The sequence below is a fragment of the Anas acuta genome, chromosome 1 (genome assembly GCF_963932015.1).
Source record: "Anas acuta chromosome 1, bAnaAcu1.1, whole genome shotgun sequence".
Classification (NCBI taxonomy): Eukaryota; Metazoa; Chordata; class Aves; order Anseriformes; family Anatidae; genus Anas; species Anas acuta.
In genome coordinates, this window is record NC_088979.1 from 23,800,034 (window position 1) to 23,823,081 (window position 23,048).

At 42.9% G+C, this 23,048-nt stretch overlaps 1 protein-coding gene across 7 annotated transcripts in view; it reads right to left on the bottom strand.

The window, feature by feature from the left end:
- Positions 1-23,048, bottom strand: part of STARD13 (StAR related lipid transfer domain containing 13) — a 294,539-nt gene that overhangs the window by 136,562 nt on the left and 134,929 nt on the right. Inside the window, exon 1 of one of the 7 annotated variants that reach the window (XM_068672951.1) lies at positions 10,618-10,861. The exons of the other annotated variants lie outside the window; for them this stretch is intronic. Coding sequence (XP_068529052.1) covers positions 10,618-10,741 — 124 coding nt within the window. The 5' untranslated portion in view covers positions 10,742-10,861. Of the gene's footprint in view, positions 1-10,617; positions 10,862-23,048 lie in introns of those variants that run through there. 7 annotated transcript variants of the gene reach the window in all.

Consider the following 23,048-nt stretch of genomic DNA (forward strand, 5'->3'; position numbering starts at 1 on the left):
AGTCTGTTCAAAGAGAGCTGATGGGCTCAAGGCTATTATGAGGCTTTGAAAATCTCAATTGAGAAAAGTAATAGAAGATATGGTAAAGGTGAATGAAGTAATAAATTATGTAGAAAAGAAGAAGCAGCTGTCATTTTTACCTTCCTACGATGTGAGAAATACAGCCGTGTTCGGTAAGATTTTAAAACTACAAATTAAAGTTTAAAAATTGAAGAGGAATAATGCATGCCATGCACTGGTCCTACTCAAAGGGACGTGATCTGAGTGGCTAGCAACACCACTGCACAGAAATACTCCTCCCTTAAGTTTTCTTGTAACTTCCACCTCCTTTAGTACTTGCCGATGTTGTATCATTTTCTTCTATTTCTGCTGCTTTACTGAGGCAGCTGTTCTGAAGATGTGCGTTTACTCTATTTCAGTGAAAACACAAATGGACAAATATTCTACAAATTGAAAATACTTTTGTTTCGCCAAAGAAGTGGTGCCAGCCTTTGCTGAAAATCCTAACGTCGTTACATCTACAAAAATACAAACCTTCTAATACTTTCATTTACCATCGAGGCATAACTACTGTCCACTAAAAGCACTCCTTCCTAAATTTCATGAGGATACCACATAGGTATTCGATCCACAGTATTCTAAAGTCACTTGTCACTCTTTTGTTTTGCACTTTGAGACAGATAGCCCCATATTTGTTTCTGAAGTAGCATTTGCAAGTCGGGATTGCTGCAAAATATTTGCTAGAAAAGAGCGTGAATAGTTCACAGACTTGTCAGAATCCATCTGTCTGAGTCTATTAAGGGGTGCATTCCCAGCTGTGGTCTCTCCAATGTCATAAATAAAAAGTTCTTTCTTACTACAAATCCAGTGGCTGAAATCTCCCTGTAAAATTGATTTATTTAGATAAAATCTGTCCTTATGTTAAAGAGACCTCTTAAAATGAATAAAACCATGAGATGCCAATCACATATTCCTTCAGCAGTAAAATGACACATAAAGGACTCACAGTCTCAAGTAATTTACTACAGCATTATTCGGGATAGGCTATTACATAGCATGTCATTCAGAGCAGGATGGGTGGGGGCGGTGCAGGGAGAAGGAGGTGTCTTTACCAGAGGAATGAGGCTTACATTGAAAATAACCTAAAAACTGTGTGTTGGGATAGATGTTCAGGTCCCACTTCTCCAAACCTTAAATATGTATGTGAAATGCTTTTTGGAACTCCAAGCTATGAACCAACAGCAGGTGAATCCCAAATCTTAAGGATTTCCTCTTTTCCAGCCCTAAGTATAATTCTTCAGCATTCTGATGGAGAGGTATCACCTGCTACAATACTGTTCTGACCTCTCTTTCAGCACTCCTTCAAGCTATCCCCTTCTTGGAGCTAGCAGTTACCCTGAATTTCTAAGACTGCTGTGAAAAAAGCCCAAACAAAGACATTTTAAGCTGCTGTTAGCTCAGATTCCAACATATACAAGGTATGTTTGAACTATGTTCCTGTGCTGAAGGTATTCTCCCTTCAAATTCTTTCTGTAACAAAACCAATACTCCAGCTTTTGTTTCCATTAAAAAACTACTGTACTAAATGACCTGTGAAGGGGCAGTGCCTTCTGTCTCATCACAGCCTGGGACGTGAGTCCCTCCAGCCCCAAAACCAGCCTTCCCAGGGGCAACCAATGCAACTCATTCAGCTCTACCAACAGAGGACACTGATTATCCCTGCATTAGCTCAGATATTCAACAAGTAAAATTAGCAAAGGTTGATGGAATTCAGAAAGCTGTTTCTCAATCACTGATTTTATCTTCAGGGCCAAATTATTTAAGTATTTACTAAGGCAGGTGACACGCCGTACACAGTTCAGCAGCCTTCTAAGTGAGTCGGATTCACAAACCTCTTTTTATTTTTGTGCACATTCATCAAAGCTTACTTTCACAGGTAAATCTTAGGATGCCTCTAAGTTATGTCCTCCTCCTGCAGTCAGGTAGGTCCCAACCAGCAGCACTTTCACCCCTGAAAAGCACCTTGTTTTGATCCTTAAAGCCTTAAGGTGGAGACAGCCAAATGTCAGAAGTTCAGGAGCATCCTGCCCTTCAAAAATGTTTTTCCCTGCACCAGTTTAGCATGTTTTCTGATTTAATGTGATCCTATAAGTACTCACAGAAATATATTAAAGCAATTAGAGAGCTTGAATTCTACCTTTCAAGTCACAGCATGAGCATTAATGCTAGAGAAATACTTGCAGTTTAAGCAGGAATTTTAAACGGTACTCGCTTTGAAATAGGTTAGGAATCAAATTGTTGCAGCTTAAAAAAAAATAAAATTAAGTTTCAGTGCCTCCCCTTTCACTGTATTACAGCATGCTGCTGGAGCTGTAAAATGATCTCTGAACACAACTCTTCTATGGTACTCACTGTTCAACATCAGCAGGGGAGAGTCGGTATCTTGATTAAATTGCATGATGAACTACAATTCTCTCTGATAAGTTTGTACAGCAGAGCATATTTTAGGTTTGGTTGATGCTCTAGCTGAAAGCATTTTGAGTTTATTTATTTATTTATTTATTTCAACTCTGATGAGTTCGGGGCTGCTCTGACATTGCTACATACATTAGATCTGTAAGTAATCTCAGGACCCCAGGCCAAAGGATGTGGAGTTGCTTTGTCCACACTGCTCCAGATGAATACCCTGCAGGTAAGAGGGGCTGCATCCACATTTTTAGTCCTCAAGTGTTTATCCTGCAATCCTAACATCCTTTTTGGCATGTTTTCCTTCCCTCAAGTGCCCAAAACAATGCAAGAGCTGTGTCAGTCCCCGAGTCGTGGGGTTTTGTAGCACCAAATTGAGGGCATGTGCTGCATCCCTCTGCATGTAGCACTGGGGCACGTGGAGGTGATTTACTCAAGTGAGCTGAGTATGACTTGCATAAATCTTGGTGTAATTAAACGTGATTAAGTCCTGCTGCAGAAGCACAGAAAGTAAACCTCCAGGATGGCACACTGTACTTGAGGCATTCGGCAAGCCTGGAATATTGCCTTGTCTTAATAAAACCAGTTATTGTGCCTAAGTGTTCTTCCAGGCATATCGCACACCCATACTGCTTGAACTTACTGTATGTAAATTACTGCCCTCTGCTGGAACAACTGGCAGAGTATTTAACAATAATTTACATTATTACCTAAATTAAGTCAATTATTTTTTGGAGTTTGTTTATTTTTTTGGAACCAATTACACTTAATTGCAAACATTCGTGATCCCTTTTTCTACCAAGCGCAGTTACTTACTGTGCTCATTTCTGTATATATCTAATCTTTACTTATTTGCTGTATGTGCTGCACCAGGATGGTGTGATTGTCAAAATATTTTCATTTTCGAGCTGTAAACAGGACATGCTGAGGAGCCAATGAAATGGGGTGCTCGTGTGGATGCTCTATGCCAGTCAAGAGGCCTCTTACACTGCCTTACTTTTAAGTCTGTAATAATCAAAAGAAACCATCAGCCAAATTGAAAATAATTGAAAATAATATTCCCCAAACTCATTTTTTAAGACCTATTCGACAGGTACCACCTCTCTAAAATCACAAGGCTGGCTTAAAACTGTGACATTCTACAAAATACATCAGGATGTTTTGTTTGTTTTCTTTTTTTTTTTTTTGAAGTTCAGAATTTCAAGCTTTTCCTTTCAAACTTGAGATTTAAATGAACTTCACATTTATTGGAAGTAAAATATACTTTCACTTGAAAGTTGGGTTTCTCAATGAGTTGTGACTCAAGCTGATAACGTTCTAAAGAAATCACGACACGTAACATTGCAGGAACTGGCCGTGCTATGACAGGAAAAAGAAAAACGAAAATAGGAAGAGCAAGACAGCACATTTGTCTCACAAGATAAATGAGAGATAACAAACATGGAAAGACAAATGTACGTCAGCCCACTGCTCTGCAACACGGCCATTCTGGTACTGTCAGCAACGATTACAGAAATTGAACCATGAAGTCATCCAAATTCTCAGAACCCTTGCAAGCAGCTACTTTTAAAAACATTAAAATAAGGAACGATTGTTGCAGGTTTTTTTCACTCAAACAGAAAGCGATGACACAAAACTCACTTCAGAAGTGACTCTTTGCTGGTTCCTGAAACTGAAAATCCCGTCGTGCTGGGGATGTGACTGGAAGGCAGCAGGATGAGAGTCCAGCCTGCTGGGCCATCCTGAGTCCGGGAACTTCTCATGTTCAGGAGCCTGCTGGCCAGCCATCCAGGAGGCTGTATTGATGTGAATTAATACGGTGCTCACTTAGCAGCTCACAGTTTGTTGTGGATATAAATGGTCCGTATGAATGGCCTAGCATAGTTAGTATTGTAAATAAAGTCACTTGAGTGGGGAGATGACACGTGGCCTTTAGAGTTACAGTCATACAGATAAATAGAGCACACCTCGTAGGAAATACCTGAAAGATGTGTAACTTAGTACGCCATGACTGGTATTAAGAACAGACTTGGGACGGAGAAACATTTCAAAGTCAGTTTAAAACAGTTTAAAGTCAGGCAAATAAGTTGAATATTTATACCGGTCAATATGAGCTCCTGTATATGAAAACAAAACTCAAACCCAACAATAAATACATCCATCTAAACATACAGGAACTTTAACAACATTGTACTACACATTCTGCTTCTGGAAAAACAGTACTCTGATCTGTTTCGAGTATCATGGCCTGCAGACATCAGCAACAATTACAGGCTAATGGGAATCCTCCATGAAAGCACCGTGCAGCACACTGACTGCTATCAGCATCCTTCTGCTCACGTAGGAAACACCTACCGGTGGAACAAACCAGGGCCATGTGCAGGTGCTGAGAAATACGGAGAAACGTTTGTCTCCTGAGAACTGAAAGAACCTGGTGGATGCTTAAGGAGCCACACAAAGTCAGTAACAAAAATACACATAAATAAGTTGTAGTGGAAACAGGACTGACCTCGTAACTTTCTAGAAAAATGTATAGGTATATGTTAAAGATTAATGTATGATTGAGACCAGTGAACACCCAAGCTCCAGACTAAATGAGATTTATCAAGTACCTTTCCTCTTTAGCTAAGCCACAACTGACTGATCCAAATGGTAGCCAACCCTCTTGTCAGCCCTGCTTTGTCATTTTATCTGCAGAGCTTTGGGCTTCATGTTAGGAAATTAAGCAATCAAATTTGAATTTGCATTTCCCTTAGGAACATAATCTGTGGTATAGCTCTCTTTGATGGAAGCAGGACTCGTTCACACACAGAAGTTGCGTATTAGATGTAAAAGCAGAAGATTGGTTTTCTTGTCGTTCTTGGATGCTCTGCAGCTCCTCCAGAGTCGCTCCAGGTCTTACGTGGTGAACGGCAGCGAAGCCAAAGAAGCACGGATAAAAAAATCACATCTCCCTCTGAATTTTGAGGCTGTGGGGAGCACAACCTCCCGCTGACAGAGAAACACTCGGCACGCCAGGCCTATTGGTATTTTTGTAATTGTATTTCTGGAATTAACTCCTGGCTCCCGCGGGTCATGGGAAGGCGGCGGCAGGGCTCACAATGGGGGCATTCTGCCCCCGCCCGCAGCCCCGGCCCTCGGGGAGGACAGGGGAATTACAGAGCACGGCCACTGCCTGCACGCACAGAGAGGCATCTACGTATTTCACAGAAATTCACCTAGAAAGCCCTCCCAACGTTAAGACTGCGTGGATACAGCGATTAATGTAATTTATGAGATTAACGACTACTTGTTTGGCTATCGCTTTGTCTGCAGGACTGATACAACCACAGAAAATTTCCTGGCACGCCAAACCAAAAGAATCGCTCCTAAGTCATTTTTTTTTTCTTCCCCGAAGCACTCGGTCCCAAATAAAGAACAGCTTTCATTGCTTTTCTCCTTGACAAAGGACGGTCTTTTCCCATTGATGGGGTAGGGCTGGGGGCAGCTTACACTTCCACGTCTTATCAACATACACGAGAATCGGCATCTTGTGCTCTCCGGTGCATCGGTAGGGAACGACGCTGCTTGGCTTTCTGAAAACACGGGCATCACTTTAAAAAGGAACATTAAAGCGTGCATGCCAAACTGACCCCAAAAAACTCCAGGTTTTTCACATGCTTCAGAAATGTGGCAGGTTTTGGCTCCACACTGGCATAACAAAATCTGTGCTAAAATTCATTTAGTTCTGCTTGTGACCACCATTTTTTTTAAGATTTTTTTTCCTCTTCCCCCATCCCCATGGCTCTGCTCGTGCCAGGGAGCACAGACTCCCAAAATCACAAACTCACGCCTGACTGTTTGCGCCCAATAAAAACCCAATCACCCACAAACCAACGACAGATTACTCTTCGGAGGAGAGGGGGAATTGCCTCGATGTCTCTGCCAAATTCTGGATGTGGTAATTATTTTCTGTCTCATGATGCCTTCCCATGATTTCAGCTGGACAAGTTATCCTCCATTTCCTATCCTGCTTCAGCTAATGTTCAGTATCATCTCTAACATAAATGCATTTCAGTCACATTTGAAGAGACACCTGTAGCTGCGTATCAGCGTGTAAGATCTTCCTGACTGATTAAGGATACCCACAGTGTAGGGTTTCTAAACCCTTCCATTTAAAGGCCTTAATTTTGTCTTCTTTAGGATAAAATTCTCTTTAAGTCATGTTCCTGCTTTGTGCTCCCATTACAATTTTTGATGCTGCAGGTCATCCACTTCCAAGATAATTTCAGGCCATGCTCTGTTGACCCTCCGCTACTTGATTAACCAGTGCTTCACCCATCACAGCAAAGGCTCAAGGCTCATTTTGGTACCCGTCTCTGAAAAATCTGCCCAAACCTGGCCAATTTATCAAACTTTGAAATGCCATTTTGAGCAAACTACTGAAGACCTGTGGAAAACTTTCCCCAAATTCCATTTGCATGGGGAATGGCCGGGTCCCAAACTGAGTGGGGTCCAAGATCTTTGGACCTTTGATCTTTTTTGATCTTTGCCCAAGATCACACCAGGCAGTGTCTTCACATAAACTTCCCTGTCTGATGATGGACAATGATCCAGCCCTTCATCAGAGTCCTGTAGGTAATTACGCCAATTGCTGCAGGACTCCTGCTCTATTTCTTGCTGATGCTGGAAGGCAGGCAGGGAAGGGTGGGAGACAAGCAGGAAAAAATGGTGTTTCTAAGAATATGCCACATAAATGGTGCCCCTCAGTGTCTGCCCACGTCTGTCCGATTTGCAGCAAGTCACTTCATACAAAATTTGTCCAGACAGGCAGGAAATGTGACTTATGCCATTAGTTTAGCACAATTAGATCCTGGAAACTTGATTTGCATGATTATTGTGCAATAGGAGTCACTGGGAGCCATTGAGTATTAAAGTATTTATAACAGGAAAAAAATACTAAAAATTCAAGTTCTAATACTCAGGTTTTGATACTGGTGAGTTTAGTCTCATCGTGCCTCTGGCTCCTATCTGTAAAATGGGAACATAACCTTACAATTTCTAGGAATACAGCTAAAACATTAATGGCATGAAGTATGCAAGATTCAGCGAGGAGATTAAATTTGCATCAGGCTCTAGGTTGACAATCTCCGCAATGGGGACTGTTACCCTGTACACTGAATGAGGGAGAAAGTTCTGTGAAAAAAAGGGATGTGACCATGCCATTAAATACAGTCCTACTCTGTAAGGAGGCTGGACAGCAAGGCAGCAACAGGCAACCTTACCTCTGGCATCTCCTGACTGTGAAGTCCTGAGCTTCAAAACTTAAATATATTTGTTCTGATTTTTTCAGTGTATAGCAACAGAAAGAATACTTTTCAGCCACATACAGTGGATGTAATAACTGAGCTTGTTGTGTTTTATTGTAACAGGTGACTGAGATTTGAGTAGTGATCTCAGGAACGCCTTGGGGTCATTATTGTTAAAGGGTTTGTTAAACGTGTAAGTCGAGTTCCAAATTTCCATAATAGCGTAGTGGTCCAGAACTACCCTAACACTAAAAGATGGTATTTAATATGAGTTTTCAGACCAATAGGGCCCCGCTCCAAGAAGGGAGTTACATCCTGGTTCATTTCCCAATCAATAGGCAGAAAGTATGTGTTTCATCATAGCTAAGCTGCTCCGTTCTGCTAGCAACAAAAAAGCCACAAAATCCTATTTCATGGCAGATTTCTTTAAGATTATTAAACTGTGAATTAGTGCATTAGATACTTTTTTATCAGCTTAATTCATGTTCCCAATCTTGAACTGACGTAAAAACAAGTATATTAGGGATGGAATGAGTTTGAGAATCCTAACTAAAAACATAAGCATAGCAGGAATATAACCAGCACCTGAACCACCTCTGCAAAAATTATGGCAAGCACAGAAAACCTAAGGCTGGCATTTGCATCAAAGCGGTGGGTACACCCATTGTTTAACAAACAAATCCAGGTCAGTGAATCAGGAAGGGTGACTGGGAGCTGCCGGGAACCACAGCTCCAGCCTGAACACAAGACAGTGTGGGACAGTCCCAAACTGGGAGCATACCAGGGACCTGACTGCTCACTCCTCGCTGTAAAGGATGAGAGGTTGGAGGAAGGGTAGAAGCACTTTATAGTGCTCTTTTTACACACCACTTACTTGTCACGGCACCCCAGCCATGCTGTCTGCCTCTCTGAGAGCAGCAGAACCAAGGTTCAGCCCTCTCCTTGCTCCAGCCAAGGCTCAGCTCCTTGCTGCTGCTGCCCAGCTGCTTATTGCACCCCTCAGCACACAGATCTTGCAGAGGATCCTCCCAAGGAACACTGGAGGAAGCCCTGAGCAACCTGCCCTGCTCCCAGTGCTGATCCCACCAGGAGGACTGGAGACCTCCTGGCTCTCTTACAACCTCCGAGATAGGATTTTTGTCAAAGAAGCAGTAGCTGTCCTGCACATACTTTCTTTGTGGGTATACATTGGGCAACTGGCACAACTTTAACAAATAAATAGAACAGTAAAGTAGACCAAGAGAGTAATTATGTAAGTGCTGGCAAAGCCGTTATCACAACGGTGACTTAATTGCAAGCCTTTATTTGTCTTGATGGTTGGTACAGGACAGCACACTGAGATGGTTAAAACTGATTTTTGTTTTGGTGGTTATCCTTAAAAACCAGCCACTGGTTACACTGCTGCCCTGACTGTCAGGGCTGGACCACAGATGTCAACTTTGGGAAAAAAAAAGAGAACTTGTACAACTTCCTACCTGTGCTGGACAGGATCTATTGCAATGGAGAGGAAGCTGCTCTGGCAACCAGTAAGCCAGACAACACATGTAGATGTGTTTAGATTTAAATTCCCCTCCCGTCCCATTAATGGAAGTTGGAAGAAGTGGCATACCAGTATGTGTTGCAGCTACAGGAGCCAGCATGACAAATAAATATAGAAAGGACAAAAACCCCTGAGACACAAAAGCATCCGAACTACAGAACATACTTGGAATCAACAGATGTTATTCGTACACATTTTGTAATGCTGTCACATAATTCATTTAATTAAAGGACACATGTATCACGAACAGCACTTCAATTACGGCAGCCCATAAACCCAGGACGTTAGTATTCTGTCCACCTTAACCAAAACGTCTGACAACGTCAATTTTAATACACAGTGGCTTTAAGAAGTTGGCTACGGCTTCGTGGCAGCCTGCCCAGGTCCTTTGCTCAATCAAGCAATAGTTGTCTTTGACCAAAAAAGAAAAGAAATTAAAAAATAGCCAAACAGTGTCATTGCTGGATGTCTGCTGGCATTTGCTTCTAATATAGGGACAAGCAGATCACACGCAAAGACGGATTAATATTTTGGGTAACTGTAACACCGCAGAATTAATTAGTTTGGTAACTCATTAGTGAAGCTACCCACTTCTGATTCGTTTTCCTGAAATTACTACACAATTTATGTCTGTTATGTTAACTGTACGTCCACACGAAGCCCTGTGCTGTAGGCACTCACACCTCGCACGGTTTCCCCTTGCCTTATACAACACCAGCGTGTCATGGTGCCCTGGGCAAGGTCGCCACGCTCCTAACAGCGCTGGGGGCTGTGGCAGAGGAATCCGCCTTAACAAATTACCCTTCATTATACGCGACTCTGCTCATAAATCTTGATGTATCGCCTCCCAGCACCACAACGCTCCCTCACCCTGCTGCGCACCCTCCGCATCTTTGCATTTATGAGGTGTTTTACCCAAATACACCAGCCCCACACACACGATGAGGGGGTGCTGCTGCTGTAGGAGTGCCCTTAGGAGTGCCTCGACCTCCCGGAGCACCTGCTCTGTCCTGCTGCTTTCCACCTGGGGACAGGAGCACTGCCTCGAGAGCACTCAGGTGCCCTGGAGCCGTGACAGCGCCTGTAACGAAGCACAGCGTTTGTCCCGGGGGATTTTAGGGTTTTTACCCCCTCGAGGAGCCCACCTGAACCTGCCGCTGCCTCAGCAAGCCGACGGCACACGGGGGTGAGCCCGACCCGCGGCGGGGCAGCCGACCCCCTGCATTTCCCTGCCCTAACCCCGAGCACCGAGGCAGGTGCCCCCCCACATTTTCCCCTTTCCCTCGGCTTTTTCGCCGAGCCCCGCGGCGCGGCGGGACCGACCTGCGAGCCGCCGCTCCCTGACATTCCTCCACAGCAAGTCCCAGGCTTTGGCGGTGGAGTCCCGCAGCTGCTCGCTCAGAGACCGCCGGAGCTGCGCCTTGCCCGGCCGGCGCTGGCTGCTCATCCTCGGTGCCTCCTCATGCCGCCCCGGGCGGCCCCGCTCAGCGCCGCCGCCGCCGGCGGCCACATGGGGCCGCGGGGCAGCCCCGCCGCGCCGCAGCCCGCCTCACCGCCGCCCCTTAGCACCTGAGCGCCGCCCGCCCCCATCCCGGGGCAGCCGCTCGACCGCCAGCCTCCCCCTGTGGGGCGGGGAAGGTGCCCCCCCGGGGTCCGTCCCCCTTTGAGGGACCCCCCCCCCGGCCCCATGCCCGCCGCCACAGTCCGTGAGGGGGCGGCCATTGGTGCGAAATGGCCGCCCCCCCGGGCTCGCCTCAGGCACCGTGTCCCCAAGCACCACCCAGACTCGGTGGCCCCAGTGTCAAGTTTAGGTGGCCCTGCGCCTAAATTGAAAACCCTGCTTGGGTTGGGGAGCCTTGGGTTGGGGTCTGTGGGGTCTCAGCCGCCCCGTGAGCCTGCACCCAAGCCTGGGCTGGTGCTCGCAGCCCTGGGTGCCCTCCTCCTCTGGTGCCCACCAGCGATGGCCGGGCCTGCTGCTCTTGGGGTGGCAGAGGGAACTCAGCCCCAACAAGGTGACAGAAAACCCGGCTTGCAGAGTGTTATCTTTCTCTCTAGAAGTAGTAATAGCCACTTCACCCCCGACGGTACTTTCAGCAGAATAAAATTGTTTTTCCAAAGTCTGTTTATCAGCTTTCCACCAAAGCCACTCTCCTCACAGTGCAGTCTCTCCCATTTCTTTCCCACTTTCTGTTCCACCCAGTTATCTTCTGCCTCCCTCCCCCTGCCTCATTCCTCCCATACCCCCTTCATTATCTCCTCGCTAACAAGCTCCTGCCCTCCTGAAAGGTTTCATAACTAAACTCTGGCAGTCACTTCTTGCACACATTTGCAGACAAAAAGGAATTCCGATTCCTCCATCCCTAGATGAGACAGAGAGCAACATCAGCGCCCTTACCCCATTTAGGAAACCAAGTTGGGGCCTCTCCTTCCTCTGGGATCTGGGAAATATTGTTGTAATGATTGCCCTTTCCCTATTCTGGCCGCCCATGGAGCGGATGGTTCCCAGCATTACTGGCAGCAGAGAGTCTGATAGCAGGGAAGGACAATAGGGGCTTAATTTCATTCAGTTGCAAACCATTATTTATTACTTACTATTTTTGCAGAGTGTCTGTGATGTGCAATGAAGAGGCTGATGTTCCTTAAAGTGAGTGCCATGCACTGAAACAGCTGAATACCCTGGTGAAGCAATCATGTTAAACATTACAGATATCCCCATCTTGTTTAAATTAAAATTGTCGCTGTAATGTCAGCAATACCCATACAAACTACAAGCAAACACACAGCTGTGTTCCATATTACCACTCAGTTTTACTGATGTCTTTTGCCTATCCTCTGATGTGATTTTTTTTCATTGTCTCTGTTCTTAAAATGCTTAAGATTCCTCTTAAGCTACTGCATTTTATGTAATATGGTGGTGACGATGTACTTCTACAGAACTTGTAAAGATACTGGATGTCACTCATCCTTCTGCAATTCAACCTGCAGCATCCTACAATTGACTGGACAAACTCTTCTAGGGTCAGATGCCCCCAACATCTGGCAGAAGGACAGCATAATTACATAAATACCTCCACATCCTATGATCCAGAGCAAACACCTGCTGATGTTAATGGGAGGAGAGAGGATTACGGTTCCTACAGTCAGCTTTTTTGCCCTGTAAATCAGCTTTCTGACCTCTGTTTCACTTTATTTAGCTCCCTACCAATACAGCACTAATGGTATGTAACACTCAGTGCTTGTTCACTGCCGTGTGCTCCTGTCTGCTAGGAACCAGGTAGAGATGAGCAACTGATTTCTGATACCTTGCTCAGCTGCCATATAAATATCAGCTGTGACACAGCCTAGATAGGAAATCACAACTTCAGTTTTAAAGGTTTTTATCCATATTGCTGTGTCATTGCCCACAGATTACAGTCCGTGCCAGACAGCACCGTAACCTCAAAAAGTGGTCCTCTGGCAGCCACACTTGGAGGTGCCCTCTCACCACGTCCAATCTGTCTGGAAAATACATCTTCATTTCTTCAGTTCCTTTCTGTAATGGCCAGAAAGTGGTGATACAGTAATAGATATTCTCTTCCCTTCTATACCACTTTGAAGATGTTCCTTTATCAAAAATGTTCCTAGACGTCTAGTTTTACTGAAAATGGCCAATTAGCAACGAGATACTAGCAACTGCTAATACCGTGTTATCTCACTGCAGGTTACCAAGATAAATGCCAGCGATACGGCTCTATTTCATAATCAGCAGCAGAACAGAACTGGCAAGCCTAGACTGATCTCTGTGGCAGGCACTGACAAAAATCTTACTAATTCCAGGTACTTGCCATTACTGCGGAAAACTAAATCCAGCAGCAAAACCAGATACTGTGCTTTTGTCCCCTGAGAAAACAGTGCTATTGAGTAATGAGAAAGTATCTCATGCAACAACTGGCCCATTCCCATTATACGTCTCTAATCACAGTCAGCTGTTCTGAAGTCAAGTTACCAGTGCAGGTATTTTTGATGTATTACACCTAATAGCAGCAGTTACAACAAAAGCTGCGCTACACAACCTGCTAGAAGAAAGGTATGTGTTAGGGATCACTCACAGGTCAAAGATGTTTCACTGCATTTTAGGATGTTAGGAAGCGTGACTAAGAGGTAACGTTCTGGACCTCCTCCGCACATTTTCATCGGCTGGGTAAGTGCACAAGTAACCAACTGATCAGAGCTCTTGCCCACAGTTGGGAAGTTTCTGATATCCCAAACAAGATGGATAACCTTTGGGGAGGGTGGGTATGAGGGGAGAAAACATTTTCCACAAAAAGAGCAGTTTTCCTGCTTCATGCTAGTTATGCCAAGATGGTTCTGTTCAGAATAATTGCAACAAAAACAATGTGTATGATGAAGAGAAAAGGAGAAAGTTCCCAGCTGCCCTAAAAGAAGTTGAACTATGACATTTGTCTCTTCTCATTGATAACAGAATATTGGCAGGAATGACAGTGGTATTTGTCTCTGGAGATCATGCAACCATGTACAATGTTGTGAAAAAATCTAACCTAATTACACCCGTGCTCTGATGCCACTGTGGCACAGAAGTCTGATGTTCTAATTATATATTTAGCAATTTATAGTTCCTCCCAATCACCATGGTAATTAAATGGTAAGTTAATTGATACTACAGAATAATCTGGCCTCTAATTAGCAGTGTGTTTTTAATTTGTTACAGCTTCCATTATGCAGCCTGATCCAGTCCTAATAACGTCACTGCAAAAGCTCCCGTGCATTCGGTAAGAACAGAATCAGGCCTGAGGAAAGCCAGAGATGACAACCTGTTGGTTTGCCATTTGTAAACCACTGAAAGCCTACGATAAAAGTGTAACTTCTTCTTTTTTTTTTTTTTCCCCTCTAGACCTTAGTTACGGAGAGTCAGCATTTTGTGTTAGTTTAACCACATCAGAAGAGTGGTCTGCTTGTCAAAAAACAAACCCAGGAATGTCTTGCAGAGGAAAACACGAAAGAAGCACAACCTTGGTTACTGCTTGCTCTTTGATGGACACAACCTCCTCAACTTATATCTCTTATAAAGAAATAACAGAACCAAGGACGAAATCAATTAGTGGTACAGGATCCCTGATGCAATCTGATGCTAATCAGCACAATACCAAACTTTACAATACGTTAAAGTCCTCAAGAACCGACTGTAAATTAATGAAGCTTCTTGAAGTTTATTATACTACAAATGATGTTGTACTTCTGTAGCTTCAAATAGCAGCTCAGACAGCCGGATATACATACATCAAGTAATATTTATAGCCTTGGCAATGATCTTTATCTCTTTGGGGGTCCTACAACTCTGGAATTTGTTTTCTATCACAGGCTGAATGTCCCGAGTCTGATGTTGCAAGTCTGAGTTACTTCTGGAAGGGAAGAAAAGATCTGAGGTTTTCCACTGCTTGTTTTCCTAACAGCAGACTGCAGTGAATTGCACACTGATTCTGTGGTTGAAGTTATGTGAAAAGTACCAAGGACATATGAGTAGGTGTCCTCTTTTACATCTAAGTAAACAAACAAATACTTTGGAGAGAGAAAAACAAGAATCACTGTGAATGAGGACAAAATGTTCCAGCTTGTTCCCTGGCACGCTCTCCTTGCTGGTTATTTCTATATGCAAATGATCATCATTCTAAGGTAGCTTTAATAGGGATGAGTGGTAAAGCTGCTTCACTCTTGCCCAGCTTATTGAGAGATTGGCACCTATCTGTTCACCCTCGCAGTTTCCTGAAGCCCTGGGAAAGGATCACTCCACGTTTTGCCAGCAGCAGAGCGCTGCTGTCTCGCATTAGTTGGGGCCAAATTCTTTCACTTTTGTTCCCAGTGATTAATGCTGAAATAAACAGGACTTCTTGCAGAATTCGATGTGCGAAGGCTCTAAGTATGCTCAGATACAGACTCCAGTAACAAAGTATCTGCTGTTTGACTGCACTCCACCTCCCTTGCTGGAACTAGCATGGAGGAGATGGGGGCAGGGGGGAATTAAGATTTTTTTTCTGTTCACATGAAAAATGGTTGTATATTATTAATAAGAAATTGTAATACCAAAGCACCTAGAACCAGAAACTGGATGGAGCTAATATACAATCTTTGCCCTTAGGAGATTGTAAACTAAGCATAAGACACCAGTGGAGAGAAGGGTAGGAAGGGAAAAGTACAAAAGAACGATAAAACAATGCTGGCCACTGTTATAACTGCTGGTGTTAGCATGCCAGAATTCATTTTTGGAGGCACTGACACGAAGCAAGTTAGCAAGAGGGTCTCACAGGAGGTTAATGCGATATCGTAATATATTCAGAGGACCAACTCCCAAGCACGAGGGGCAGCTTCAGAGAAGGCGTGCCAGTGCATATTTGAAAATGTAATGGGCAGACAATGAGAGCTGGCATCCCGTGCAGACAGACTGTGGGAATCAAGCTTTTAATATTGAGCGAATGATAAATAGATAGAGGAAGGGCCTTCAGCCGTCAGCCAAGCAGCCTCCGCTGGATGCCACACAAAGGCAGAGCGAGCTGCAATGAATGGTGACGGCAGAGGACTGCCAGCATTTTTGCATTTGGGATGCACTCAGGTAGAGCAGACAATGTCTATCAAGGCAGAGTAAGTGAGGATAAAGATGGGACGGCAAACAGGAGGTAGAAGTTCTTCCTAGGGCAACCATGAATTTTCACCCCAAAAACTCCTCCAGACAGAAAATTCATTTATTAAAGAATAAAATTAGAGAAAATTTCAGGGTTCTCTGTCTGTTTATTTTCTGGAAAACAACCGCTATGTCTGTTCTTACCATGGAGCAGGATTTTCACCAGCTGGCCAACCTTACCTAGGACTTTTCTCCATATCTCACATCCTAGCTATAGTTAGCTCCTGGAGATTCTTTCCAAATAATCCTTCTCCTGCTCTTTTTATGCCTCCTTAACTCAGCCTAGGTTGTTGCACAAGAACAGTGAACTCCAGGGGAAAGCCCTGTGTGACAGGTAGGAGGATGCTGCGGTCAGTGAGAGGGGTGAAAAAGGGGATAGGGAGGTATCTGTGGCATGGATGGCCACTGAATGGGTCACTAAGTCAAAAGAGCACCTCTAGTGCCTACCTCTAGTAGACAACAAAGCTTATACTTAAATTGAAAATTTATCCAAAACGCAGACACAGAAGCCCTTGCCTTTCTCTCAACAGAGAAAAGTGGCCAAAATAAACCAAGCACCAATAAACTTTCAATGTCTTTGGTAGGATGCTCTGTGGACATCTTTAAAGTATAGTATGTTGCAGACATGAAAGCCTGGGCTGGGCAAAGCTGGTCACTGGAGAAATTGCCATTTCTTCAATGATGAAGCAACTGGGATTGCGGCATATATTTTATGTGTGTAGATACAGTATTTTTTTACTGGAGCAGAGCTTGACATTTGAATGTGATTAATGCCCCTGAAGAAGTGAGCAGTTATGTTGAAACAAGAAATGTCTCAGCACCAAATATCGCCCCTGCTCTTCTAATTCTAGCTTCTGGTGTCGCATTTTTTTCCCCAGCTTTTCATTGCTTGACAAAAATATATTATTCTAAATTACACCTTTCTTTGCGCTCAAAGTGCTCACTTCCTTAATATTGTATTGGGACCTTGTCTAAACTAAGATTTTTTAATTTTTTTTTCAGACTTCCAACCTTCCAACTGTTATTATCATCACAGTAGAAATAATTGAAACATGTGCAGAAAAACAGCTTTGCATCAGTCAGTGGCCATTTAGCGCACACCGTATCTGGATATTGGTTCAGAGACCTGGGAGCTTGTTCGAGCTTGTTCTTTTTTTTTTTTTTTTTATACATAACTCTCCTGGATTACACAGGAAAACTCGATCAGTTTTGACAACAGGTTCTAATGACAATTCAGTGGAGCTGTTGCCAAGACCAGTTTACTTTTAAGAAAGGGTAAGGACTTTCTTCAGATGCACAAATGTTCACGTGCACACACACTTTCCCAGATTTCAGGTTATTGACTGATGGGAGGATACTGCCAATAACAATATAATGCAAGCAATGGATTTGTAGAACTTCCTTTGCTACTTGTCACACAGCTACTATTTTAACTTATTCAACAGATTTTAAAAAAATATTTAATAGAATTGACATGTGGCCATTTCTGGAACCGAGCACGGCAGCCGTATAATGGCAAAGCAATGCCACTAACATTTTTGGACAGGAAATAAAGAATGTCGTGTCCAGTTGCAGTAGGGGATAGGATTTCAGGTAGGCAGATTATAATGACCAGAATCACAATTTGGCTGAGGCGCAAGTTAACCCCTATTGACCTGAACACTTCTACGGGATCTTTAATCATTATATTAAGGCTGATTTGAATTTCTTCTTGCTACCATAGTGAAGAACAGCCAGGCAGTTGGTCACAGCGTTTTCTGGGCCTTATTCAAAGCAAAGACTGGTAGCTATTCAGTGGTAAGCACCATTTCCCACAGACCTGTTGGGAAGGTGTCCCAGCAGACCCAGGGCCTGTCTAACCCCACTCCATCACTCAGCTCTGGCATTACAGAAATCTGTGCTTAAGCCTAGGAAGAATGCTTATTTGATGACATTTAACATATCTGGATATTCCCACTGAGAAGCAGGATATTCATGCTGTGAAGCAGGGGCTGGACAAGGTGGACCTCCAGCTCTTTCTATCCCAAAACGTCTCTGTTTCTGTGAGAACATTTTGGTAGCGTCGGGCAGCACCTGTATTCCATTAACTCCAAAAGCATTTCAGTGTTTACAGTAACCAGGAAATGTCGATGTCTGTGTTATATTAACAAGTCAGCAGCAACAACTGCAGTTTCAGATTTTAGAGCTGAGCAGAGAACGGTTCACTGTGAGACATTGAGGGGTTTGCTTTTTTGGTTGAAACACGAAGAGGCCTGTGGTGCTGCCCTTGGAACTATTCAAGAGAGCGTGAGGGGAAGCAAGTTATCAAAGGATGCCCAATACTGGGTCAGTAATGGCTTCATGTAATCAGGTAGGCAAAAGCATATATAGCTAAGTCTAAAAAATATTTGTGACAGCAAATTTGGAGCTTCTTCACCTTTTTTCCTTCCTACCTTTTGCATGCAGGTTAAGCAGGTTCACAAAATGGCATAATTTCACTCAAGATGCAGTATCTTGGAAACAAAGCTGTCCTGTGTTTTCCTATGGACAATACCACATATATGAGCAGCAGGCATGTATGTCGTAGGAGGCAGCAGAATTTAAAAGAGCACTGATGTGCTGCTGTATAATCATGGTCTATGTGAAAGGATTTCACTCTAAGAATGCAATAGTCCACCACTCAAAGCATAAATTATTGTGGTCTTCCAGACAGACTCCAACTTCTCCATGTACGAGGCAAAAAATCTATGCTACGTACCCCTTTGCTTTTTACAGAAGTTTAATGGTGATGTAAATGTACCATTACATCAGAAGAAACATCAAACACCATGGGAGAAACCTAGAAAATACTAAGATCTTTTCCTTTTCTTCTCTGGGGTGGAAAGTAGTACTTTGTAAAACAGCTTAATTTCCAAGAAAGGTGATAGCAGGGATTGCTCTGTCACCGGCCCAGCATGCCAAAAGCAGAGAGAGCTTGAGGAGGTGTTGCCATCACCTGCTGCAGTGCGTGGCGATGTGACCAGCATGATGCCAGAGGTCACAGCACTGCTGTATACCACCAGCTTCCAGGAAGGGGCATCTTTTTGATTTAACAATACTTGAAAATTTGATGGCAGAACAAAAAGAGCAGGCTTCACTTCCCTTTTGCACTCCTTAGGAGCACGGCTTTCCAGCTGGCCCAGCTCCCCTCTTGGTATGAGGAGACTCACTTTTTTGAGGCAAAAAAGTACAAAAGTCCTCCTGACTGCAATTCAGTGCCATGCAGACAAAGAAGATAGGCACCCAGGCCTGTGGAGCAAAGTAAGAAAACGTAGGTATTTCACCTGTATATACTACTGGTTCCAAACTTCATTTTCTATAGTTTCCAGTGAAACAGTTTCCTATGAACAATGTCAGGACATCCTTACAGTGCTACAGATGCAGAAGTTGCTCATATGGTTTACTTTCACCACTGTCAGGCAGACTCACTTCAGTAAGTTTTTGTCATTTTGTGCTGACATAAATCAGCAGTAGTTACCTGAGATCTACATTTCAGAGATTTTTTTTGAATCACTGACATTAGAAAAAAACATGTAAATTGCTTGGAGAGTAGGTGCTAGATGCATTAGAACTCAGCAAGATCTTACCTAGCGTTAGTTTTTGGGACAAAAGATGGCGTAGTTTAAACTACAGAGAATATTTATACCAAGTAATCCTTAATGTTAATTTGATTAAAATTATCAACTACACAGTTTCAGAGTTCAGGCCTTAAAAAACATTTTAGGGAATGTCACTGCTAAAGGGAAAAAAGCTTAGGGTGTAAATGTGAAAACCAAAGCCCAGTCTTCTTATGGCCTCAAATTGGAGGCTATTCCCCGTTTCTATTCTCAAATGTTGCTAAATGGTTTTGCAGGGATCTAAAATAGTTTATTGCTGTCAGTCAAGTCATAAAGAATACTATTTCATCTGGAAAACATTATCCTCCTTTAGGACTTAAACAGATTTGGATTTATTCTCCTCTCTCCTGTCCTATATCTCATCTTTTATAGCTGGGCAGGATAAATGTGAAGTGGGTTGTATGTGCCACTAGCAAGTTACAGTAGCACGTTACTCCACTTGATACAGGTAGAAATTACCTTTTAGTGCAGATCTGATGAAACTCAAGGTCTTCTCCATCATCACCAGGGACAAGCTCCCTTCCTACAAGAACTGCTCTAATCATTCATTAAAAAAAAAGCCACAGAATTTAGACCAAGCACTGAGCACTAGTAACAACCTCACATTAATGGTGACATTCTTGACTTGCTGAAGTAATTCTCAAAATTTCCACGTGCTTCACTTCCTTCAAGTATGTACACTTTCCTTTTCCTCTTTGTTCCCATCGTGCTTGTTGAGAATAGACGAGCACAAAGCCCCCAGTTTCTTGTTGATTTGATGGTCATCACTAATGGGGAAACAGGTTCCAGCACATTGGAGTGCTACATGTTCTGTATCTTATGTTCTTTGGATATCCCCATGACTTAACGTTGAATATAAATTTATTACTGCAGCATTTTTTATTACTTCTTTAAGTAAAAGAAATGTATTTTCTCTGCATATCATTCTTTACTACCTCCTGTCTTGTAGATAGTTTTGTAATGTTGACAGTGCTGGAAGTCGCTATGATATACTTTCCTGAATTTATATGATGACATTATAATAATATCAACACTGTTCTCTATGGTTCATATAAATTAGCATTTTATTTGCTTTCATGACGAGTGCTGCAAATTGAACAGCTGTTTTCACTGGGCTGTTTTAATTAAGCTGTCCATAATGTCGCCTAGGTGTTTTTCTGAGCTGGTAGCACTTCATTAATACTGCGGTATCAGTGAATGCTTCAATCATTCCCAAGCATTACCTCACACTTAGGTACATTGAAATCCCATCTGCTTTGAGGCTGTCAAATCACCTCGCTTTGGTGATCTGAATTTGATTCCCGGAAATCTTTCTAATCTTTGGTACCCTAGGAAATCTTGAGTTCTTACAGATTTTGCCATCTGTTCACTCACTTGTCAAGATAATGAAGCTTTAAATGATACTTGTTCTAGCAAAGATCTTATAGACAACCTGTTATTAGCCTCTCTTCACTCAGAAAATTGACAAGTTTAATTTGGGTGTTTATGATCTTTTATAAAGTTTATGTTCTAGAACTAAAATTTCCTTCCCACACTTTGATTTTTCATGTTTTTTCCTATCTGTTTCAAAGATCTGTGGAATAGTAATTTGGAAAGCCCAGATAAGTTGTATCTCCTGTTTTCCCATGAAAAAGATGTTTTTTTCTCTCTCTCTCTTTTTTTTTTTTTTTTTTTTCCGTTTACAGAGCCACACTGGATCCTACATCTGTATTCTCATCTGGGTGTATTATAGCTTGCTCTGGTTTTTATTTATTCTTGTTTGTTTATTTGTTTTCAGAAACACATAAGATAATTAATATGGGAAGCTGATTTTTTTGTTGTTGTTGCCCACAACGTTTTCTTTTCCTCTTTAGGAATGGTGTATTCCAAGACTTCCACTTTTATCTCAATTTCTGACAGTGCCCCATCTCTTATCTGTGAAGATAAGAGAAGGACTCCAGAATGTACTCATGATTGGACATTTGGTCTGGAAGTACTCTGCCCAGGCACAAAAAAATCATTATTTTAGATCACCCATGGATGAATGAGATCATGATAGATCATGATAGGATCAGTAACCAGCAGAAGTCATGAATTTTTTTGATAGCAAGGTTAGGGAAAGGAGTATTATGTATGGCTTTAGAGCTTGCAGAGCCCTTTGCTCATTTCACTGAGAACCAGAGAGGACTTAGGAGCTCTGGAGAAAAAGAAATATGGGGTGGAGGCAAAAGGAGAAGCAGAAATAAGGAAGGAAAAGCACAGTAGGGCATCATGAACAGAAGAGTAAGCAGACCATGAAGCAACACTGCATCTAAGAGGAAACTGAATAGTCAGTGGAAATGGCAAGGGGGAAAACTAAAACTGGACTTTTCAAAGAAGGATACAAAGAGAACAAAGATAAAGGAGTCCAGAAGGCTATAAGAGGAAAAGACAGTAGGTAGGAAATAGCCATTTTGTAGAAAAGTGTGTAGAGCAATGAACAAAGTGCTCTGGGTTGTTGGCTGTTTGCACTCCTAGTCCAGGTTAACTGAGTTATCTGAGTTAAACATAATTTAAAATGCTTTCTTTCACACTTCTTTCATTCTAACAATTTGTGAATCTAAGGAATTCTCAAATGTAGTAGGTATAAGACTCATATGCCTTAATTTTAGGCACCCATTGTTGAAAGAGAAAGGAGGGAGGTGGGAAGATGGGAGGGAAGGAGCTGTCCCACAGCATTCCACCCTGAAACGGCTGCCTGGAAGAAGTGCTGGAGGAGACCCATGGACATGCTCCAACTGGGGAAGATGTCACACTCAGAAAGTGCTTCTCTCTCCCAGCTGATAGGAAAGGAGCTCAGGGAGCCACCTCAGGCTTGGGGTAAAGCTGGAGGTATGGATTCCATCTCATGTTGCCTGTTTCTGTCAAATTTTAACGGGATTTCAGTATTTAACCATTGTAGGCTCATTTGAAAATCTCAGCTTCAGTATGAAAATCTCAGTTGCACTCTGTATTTTTGAAAGTCTCCAACAGATTTGAAAGTCATTGTAATTCTCAATAGAATTTGTGTTCTGCAATCCAATGACTTATTTTGCCTTTTGTTCTTTTTTTTTTTTTTAACACCGGCTGCATTTTGATGTGGAAACACTGGAAAATTTTACTGTTTCGCTGTAAAATAACAGCTTTGCTTTTGCAGTGCCAGCTGTAAAACATGAACACCTTGTTGGATCACACTCCAGAAATCTGAAATGGGAGCCCTGCCAAAGCTCAGGGCTTCTTTTTTGTTTTGACTGTGGCGTGGCTCTTGACTCTGTTAGTATCACGTTCTTCCCACTTGTGCTTTTCAGACACCTACGGCCAAGCTCATTCCCAGTTTAACTCCACTGAACTCAATGGAGCTGCAACAGAAGTGCATTTGTCTCAGTACGTCTGTAAATTAAGCAGCCATTTGAGTTGGAGAGTGTCGCTGATAAGCACTAACAGCACAG